The following is an 8,001-nucleotide window of genomic DNA, read 5'->3' as shown; positions in this document are numbered from 1 at the left end:
GAAAGCCTCGGTGATAAAGTGACACTTAGTAGATGAAGGAGGGAGGCACAAATGTGTGGCACCATCTGGAGGAAGTGAGGCAAAGGCAGGGGACTGATGGGAAAGCTCATTTCCAGCCCTCCCTGCTCCCTTCCCCCCTCTGTCCCCTTTCTAGTGACTAATCCAAATATGTCTTCCTCTCTCCCCATAATCCCCAGTGTACGTCTCCCCACTGGAATCGTTTCCGGTCTTTGTCTCCCTTGAACAAATTAGTGAATAAAGCTGAAGGGAAACTGATCATCTTCACCTCTGCATCCCCCTTTCTTGTGCTGCCCCATCCATCTCTCAGAGGGGTGTTAACGCTGGGCGGTCAGACCACATCTGGAGTATCCTGGTGGCAGTGACGACTCGCTTTGAGAGGGAGGGAGGGAGGGAGTACCGCTGGAGGTCATGCTGAGGCCAGTGTCTGGATGGTTATGGTACCTGAAAGGGACTGAGCCACTCCCTCGCAAGGCTTAGGGCCCCCAGATTTGCTACATGTGAAAGGCTGTCCTGGAATGTGGGCTTAGACATGCTCCGTGTAGGCCAACGAATAGAACGACAAGCAAAGTGAAGAGGTACTAGGGAGAGAGATTCTACACCAACGTTAATTAGTTCCTTATGCTAGATCTAATAAAATGGAATGAGCTGTCTGGGTGGGCTGAATTCCAAGTATCTGGAGAAATGCAAATGCAGACAGGATGTACCGTCTCCTGGGAACGTTGTAGAGAGGATTCAGGTGGCTCGATCTGAAATTTATGATTCTGGGATCTAGTGCGATGCCTGACGGCAGGTGACGGGAATAAATAAAGCTGAACCTCCCACTGGGAATGTCTCAGAAATGGGTCTCAGGCTGTTGCTGTTGCTGTTGCTTCTGCTGGGCATTTTCACAGTGGTCTTCATGGATGAAGGTAAAACCTGTGAGGGAGGCAGTGATGGGTGGTGAGAGGCTATATGGGGAGGAAATGGAGGTGGTTTCTAAAGTTGGCTTTTTGGGATACTGTAAAATGGCTCAAGGAGACTTTTTCTTCTTCTTTTCACAGATATCCGTGGCCCCAAATCAAAATGTATGGTGTAGTTGGTTTGCAGTTTTTGGATATATGATGTCACAGGGAGAGAGGACATTCCTGATTTTTTCACACGTTGTATCTCTCTGACTCTTTTCCAGTCTTTTCACTCACTGCCCTGGAATCTTTTTTCTGCCCCCAGCCTTGGGTGAAGGTGGGAGGGGGTTTGAATATATAGGGTTATAGCTGTCGCTATAAGGGAGTAAGGACCCCTGGCAGAAGTTGGGGAGGGTGTCAACTTCCAGTTGGCGAGGACTGCCCCTCGCCAGTGTAAATGTTGACAATGGGGCAGGTTTCTGAAGAATTGCCTTCCCTAGAGCCCTGCTTTAAATCTTTCCCCTTTTTCTTTAGGGCTTCGATTTTGCCATGATTGTGATTTCTATGATGGATTCAAATGCCGTGGTCCCAGGAAACGTTGCTGGAAGTTTAATTTATCCCTCAAATCCAATAAGAGTTGCACCACAGATCACTATTACTACAATGATCCAATTACAGGTAAGTGAGAGGTAGAGAGAGACACAAGACTTTACCAGTGGTGCCCACCTTCCTTGAGGTCAAGGTGTGGAGGGAACAGAGCCCATGGAGAGGCTGGGAAAATGGAATTCTCCATACCCCGACCTCGGGTGGAGCCTGTGTGGGAGGCAGATGTCTTTTGCCCGATCCTGTCTAGAGAGACCGAGATGAGATGCAGGCACAGTTTGAGGGCTCATCCCTGGCTACAGAAAACCAATGAGATTCTTGACAGCCATCACTGCCAGGGAGACAGTGTGATTAAGTAAGGCCATTACTTTTACTTTTCTTCTCTCTTTAGGGAGATATCTGTACCGATATACAAAACTGTCTTGTAATCCTTGTGAAGAGGGAATGTTCCAAGTATACCATGACTTACTGAGAGAAACATTTTGCTGCACTGATAAACATATGTGTAATACTGGACATGATATTTTGGAAAAGTCAGCGCTTTTTGGAGAAGATAAAGAACACACTATCCATGATGATGTCCTACCATAACCTTAAACTATCCTCCCAGTAATTTTTGCCCTTCCCCTACACAATGCAACATCATCTCACATTATCTCAAAACCAGACCCTACTCTCTACTCTTTTCCAGCAGATCTGCCCATGGAAGCTCTGTATGTCCTGTGTCAGTGTTTTTCCATTAAGAGGAAAATAAGAACACCCATGTCTGCCTTCTGGTCGGATTCCCCTGTCTTTACCTCCTGATAGCGTCTGGCAATCTGTAACTATCCTTAAGTTCTGATGCTAAGCCTGGGGTCAAATCTTTGGCAAAGGAAACAAAGTATTTTTCTGGTAGAGCTTCTGAGCAAAGATCAAGAGAAAGCAGGCTGCAGAGAAATAGGGACACGAAATTGCAAGAGATTTTAGGAGAAATCTTTGGGTTTGTTGGAGGGCAGGAAAGGCTTGTGTTAAGTAGGGGCTTGAGAAAGTAAATGTGAGGATAGAAAACTCTAACTGCCGTGAACTAGACAAACAGTCTTTGTGCCTCTGCCACCATTTGGGGGAAACTGTACCAATCCCAGCTCCTCCTGACCACACAGACCAAAGTTACCGTGTTTCTAACGATCTTCTCTTGCTTTCATGGCCAAAGCCAAGGACATCAGGGTAAGCACTTGGCCTGGTATTGGCCAGCTACTCTGTTTCCTGGCATGTGAGGAGTCCCCTCCCACCCAGTTCTGAAAAATATTTAAATATCTCCTTGCATTCAATGAATTCATTGGTAAAAAAGCTGAGTGCTTTTCATCTATTGACACATCCCCGCAACAAATTATGCCAAGGGAAGATAAGAGTTTCAGACTTCACTGTGGTGTCCTAACAAAAGTAATAAGCTATGAAATGACAAAAATGACTCCCTAAAGTATTATTCACTCACTTTGGGTTGAACTTTTCTTTTACTATGCTTGCATTCCTATGTTGGAATCTACAGACACTATTACATTTCATATTTGGCTGTACAGTTATGTGTACATATATAATATTATCCCAGTTTTAGTAGTATCCCTCCTGATCCAGGCTTATAATTGCTTACTGCTTTCTACCACATTGTATTTGCATCAACATAATAAAATATTTTAACAGACAAATTAATTTTGAAAAGTTTGCAATATATGTATGCTTGGATTTCCTCCAAATTGTATCATGTTAGCAGGAGTGTTATACTTTAGTATCATGAGAAGCAGAAAATAGGCTAGATTCTTCCATTCAGGATTAGTCTATATGGAGAGAACGGAGGTGCTGGCAGTAGGCTCCAACGATGAAGTGCTTTACCGGGGGAATTACTGTGATGTGTGATTAGCGCCCAGAATGGTCCCAAGCAAGTCAAAATTGGAAACTTCAAATTAGAGGAGAGAAACAATGTAGAGTGAAGAAGTTAGCCAGTGGCGGGAAAGAGTAGCAGATAGATACTGAGTGATACTGACAGCTGGAGGCTGACCAGCACACATTTATAGCTAAGTTTGAAGTGGAGCTTCCTAAATCATTCTGGCAAAGCCCCCAGACCTTCATCCTACCCAGACTAGCTTTCTAGGTCCAATCTTTCTGAGCCTTGCCCTATTGTGTTTCCCCTCTTTGATTTTCATGAGATTCTGACTCCTATATTGTCGCATATACAACACTTCCTAATTTTCTTGTCCAATTGGAGTACATCTCTGTTCTTAACATTTTGGAGGGAAAACCAGGAAGTAGAGGGAACAATGACAGAAGACAGACCCTGAACACACACCCTAGTTCTAGATTGAGTAACAAATGATAATCAGTTGAACAAAACAGGAAAAGTGAATTTATATTTACATAATCACATAAATAGGCCTCATCCTACCAGGTTGTTAGAAATTAGTCTCAATCCTGTGCGCATGCTCATGCTCACTCCTATTTTTCCAGGGTACTAGAACTAGACAGAGCGGAAAGCCTGAGTGTGTGTGCAGTGGGGGAAGGGGAGAGGCATCTGCTCATGGGGACAGCTCTGTACAGAGATTGCTGTTGAGATGTCCAGGGGCCAGACTCACATGGCTTACTCAGATCCCACAAATTTCAGCTTCTTTCATGCAATGCTAGACACATGGTAACATTTGTGTGGCTACTCCTTCTGGTTTCATCTCCTTGAAAGTATCCCACAGCTCTTCCATATCTAAGGGTGCTTTCTGGTGAGTTTGCCAGGGAAGCAGGGTATAAGTTACTATCTTTAGATCCCATAGCTGACTTCTCCACTTCTTCTCCAACCCGTAACCCTGAAGAGAGTCTCATTCTGGAAGGCAGAAAATTATTCTCTCTTCAGGATTCTGATGCAAATTCTTTTCTACGCTCTACCCTTCTCACCCTGGGAATAGCATTCGTGAACAAAATTCAAGAAGACTCAGACCAGCTCTTCATTTTGCTACTTCCCTCCCTGTGAGGCCAGGGTTATAAGCTTTCGTGGGAGTGAGATAGGAAGGATAATACCAAGAGATATAAACATTTAAGAAAAAGAAAGTAAGGAAAATATCCTGCCTCAGAAAGAAGGGGGAAGGTCGGGAAAAGAATTGCCCCCGATTCTCGACTTCCCTTTCTGGAAGCACCTTAGGCTACACAGTAGAAGCACTAGGCTTTGCAATAACCTGTGGGAGACATTGATGTTACTCCCAAGGTGTTTGTCCTCCCCCCTTCCCCAAATCCCACCTGCCACCAGGGACCAAGAGAGAAAATCTAGAAAAGGAGAGGACTTTTTCTTACACACGCAGAAGGCAGAACCATGTGTTTGCAACCTGAAATGTGGCTTTTTAAGAAATCATTGCAAGGAGGCGGAGGCAACAATATCATCCAGAGATTGGAGTTACTGAAGGACAGGCAATCTCTATAGGTATTCATTGCAGAAGTCATAGCCCCGGCAGCACCTGAACTCCACCAAGTAGACACTCCATTTTATTTTGCCCACATTAGCACAGCTCTTCAGGCAGCCCATGAACATTAACCATGGAGTACCGTCTTCTGCAGAAGGAAGAAGAAACGTATTAGCAGAGAGGCTTCTGCAAAGAAACCTCTTTCCATACCAGGACATAAGAACAACTTGTGTGCAGTTCAAGTCTCTGTTATTCAAGTGTGAAGAACTGTAAGCTGCTACAAGTTGAGGGCTTTCCAGAAGAAAAGCAATGGCAGAGAAGTTTGAAAAAATTCCTGGGGGTGGGGAGGTAATGACAGAAGCAATTGAGGGATTTCCAAAGCTGGATATCTCGGTGGAGAAGCTCAACAACTGGTTTAAGTAAGAGTGATAAATGCCAAGGGCTCACTGAGCACGAAGGGTAGGAAAATAGAGGCCATTTAGACAGTATCTAATGCTGACACTGACCCGTCCTCATGGAAGTCCAGGTAGCGACAGACAAGGAACTGCCTTCCACCCTCCAACAACCACCTAATGTCCACTGGGCATATTGTGCCTCCCCTCTCCACTCCGTGCGGTCTTCCCGCTTTCTGCAAGCTGCTCAGGATACTGGTTCCATAGCTATAGATCCCCACCCCTTGGTGACCACCTCCATCTATTTTCCATTAGGGCCTATGTTCAGGGTAGAGAGAGCAGTCATCCCAGGGCTGGGGCTGCCTGTGGTGAAATACGGTCCCTGCTTTTTCCTAGAGTTCGTATGTCCCAGTCGGCTTCCCCCACCCCCATCCCACAACTTACTCTTGGAAATCCTGCCAGTTGTGCAAGACTCTTCACTTGTTACAATGCATATTCCTCTGCCTCTGGAACACTTCTCTCCTGGAAACTGCAAGTGGCACATCCTACACTGAACGATTCCTGTCGTTTGGGCTAATGAGTCAAGAAATAGAAGTGAGAAGTGATCTCACACTGCCATGAGAAAACCCATCTCCCCCTTTCCGGTCTGAAGTCTGCTTGGAGCCCAGAAGTCTTTACCAGAGACCCATTAAGTGTGGGCATCTGCCTCTATTAAGAGAGGCTAAGCCAGGAGAAGGACTGCAGTTTATGGTCTCAGGAATTTAGACTGGAAAAACGGGAGGGGAAAGAAAGGTGGAGGGGTAAGGAAAAGAACTAAATCAAGACAGATAATCTTCAGACTCTTCAGACTCACCAGGATAATGGTCTTCATCAGTAAATAGTTCATGAACTGTATTGGCAAAGAGAAACAAAATCAATCTGCAATTTTGTTTGAGATTTAGCCTTGCCCAGGGCACCTGTGATGCTTGGAACACATGGGGTCCATCCTGTGCTTTTCACCTGGGGCCACTGTAGGCTCTTTCTGTCGCTCCAAAGCCCCGGCAACTGCCTCCTGGTATCTTTGCACCTGTTCCCTCCTTTCAATTCCCTTCACCTCCGGTGGGGCCTCCCAGATACCCTATTCATCACTCTAGGGTGTAGCACAGACCAGAAGAGAAAGATAAATGTATCTTCTCCCCCTCATTCTCTTCTTTTTAACTGACCTACGTGGCTTTCTTATCTCCGTGTTCCTGGAAGCTGACAATGTGGAAAAGCATCTGAAATTCACGAGGTTGCTACACTTCGGTTTGGCCAACCAGTGCCTGTAAAGTCAATATTCCACTCTCTCCTTTCCCTTTTGCTTTCCTTTTATTACACTTACCTCAGCCTTGTCAACTGCTGCTCATATTATTTTGTCAAACTTCAAATCAGCTCCCATCCAGCCCATCCTGCTGTAAGAGGTTGCTGAGTGTTGAAATTCAAGGGCTATCTCTGGGTTCCTCTCAACACCCGATGCCCACACTGCCTGACTCCTCTCCTCCCCCGCCTCCTTCTTCCCCCTCCCACACCATGATCCATTTGTATTCACATATGTGTTCACTGTCTGCCAGTGACCCAGACAGTATTGTTGGGGAAAAAGATACATGTTCTGCAGACCTCATGTTACAAACCCCGTCTCACAACTTCTATGAAAATCTTCTCAATCCACTTATTTCCTCCCATAAGGGGAAGGGTCCCAGGGATGCGATGCATTGTGAGTGGAAGGCGTGGTATTAGAATGGTAATATGAGGGGCGCCTGGGTGGCTCAGTTGGTTGAGCGTCCGACTTTGGCTCAGCTCATGATTTCGTGGTTCGTGAGTTTGAGCCCCGCGTCGGGCTCTGTGCTGACAGCTCAGAACCTGGAGCTTGCTTTGGATTCTGTGTCTCCCTCTCTCTATGCCCTTCCCCCACCCATGTTCTGTCTCTCTGTTTCTCAGAAATAAAATAAACATTAAAAATTTTTTAAAAAGAATGATCATATGGCCTCCAGAAGAGGACCTTTGTCACAGGAACCCTGACCCATTCCCGTATCCTGGACACACCTCACCAACTGTCAACCCTAGGGACTCACCTGTAATGCAGCAGAGCAGGATGGGGAGTCCCAGCAATAGGGGCTTGTCCATTTTGGAAAGAAAAGAGCAGGTTAGGGCAAGAAGCTGCCAGGTGTCTATTTATACCTCAGCCAGGTTGGGTTAGGGGTGGGGACACTGTGGAAGTCCTTGAAAGGCATACCCTTCTCCTAGGGAAGCCAGTGACTCTCTGGTTTCTCTTTTTGGAGAACTGGGCAGAAAAAGGTCCAGCTGACCTAATTTATTTCACTCCAACTACTCAGGATGATGCCATGTTCTATGGTTTTTTTCAGGATACCACACTGTGGGAGAAAACAAGGATAAATCGGAGTTGGGTGGGTAGGATTCAAGGTGCTCATTAAAGATGAGAGAATATATGAGCACAGATCATTGTAATGCAGAAAGGCCAAAAGGATGCTGAGCACAGACCAGTAAAAAGGCATACCTGTAGAGAGTGGAGAAGAGAGCCGAGGAGGAAGCTGTTTGCCATTCTTGGAGTTAACCAGAGGGTGAGACAGATGTCGTTAGGAGAGAGAGGACTGAGATTACTTCTGGAGTGAGGTAAGCTGGTCCTTCCCACTTGAGGTCAGGCCAGGTACTGGG

The 8,001-nt window shown here is 45.9% G+C and overlaps 1 protein-coding gene across 1 annotated transcript; it reads right to left on the bottom strand.

Moving 5' to 3' along the window:
- Positions 1–4,886: 4,886 nt before the first annotated feature.
- Positions 4,887–7,452, bottom strand: PATE1 (prostate and testis expressed 1). The gene is made up of 3 exons (XM_007082733.2): positions 7,401–7,452; positions 5,755–5,883; positions 4,887–5,066 (listed from the first exon to the last, which is right to left on the bottom strand). The coding sequence occupies exons 1-3, from the start codon at positions 7,450–7,452 to the stop codon at positions 4,933–4,935; spliced, it is 315 nt and encodes a 104-aa protein (XP_007082795.1). The 3' UTR covers positions 4,887–4,932.
- Positions 7,453–8,001: the final 549 nt, after the last annotated feature.

This window comes from Panthera tigris, chromosome D1 (genome assembly GCF_018350195.1).
Source record: "Panthera tigris isolate Pti1 chromosome D1, P.tigris_Pti1_mat1.1, whole genome shotgun sequence".
NCBI lineage: Eukaryota > Metazoa > Chordata > Mammalia > Carnivora > Felidae > Panthera > Panthera tigris.
The sequence above is the reverse complement of the archived record's forward strand: the minus strand, read 5'-3'. Positions and strand labels throughout refer to the sequence as shown.

Coding starts and splice junctions, on each gene's coding strand:
- PATE1 (XM_007082733.2), bottom strand. CDS start 7,452: ATGGACAAGCCCCTATTGCTGGGACTCCCCATCCTGCTCTGCTGCATT. Junction 5,884..7,400: donor CCTGCTCTGCTGCATTACAG/GTGAGTCCCTAG, acceptor TTGACTCATTAG/CCCAAACGACAGGAATCGTT. Junction 5,067..5,754: donor AACTGGCAGGATTTCCAAGA/GTAAGTTGTGGG, acceptor TTCCTTCTGCAG/AAGACGGTACTCCATGGTTA.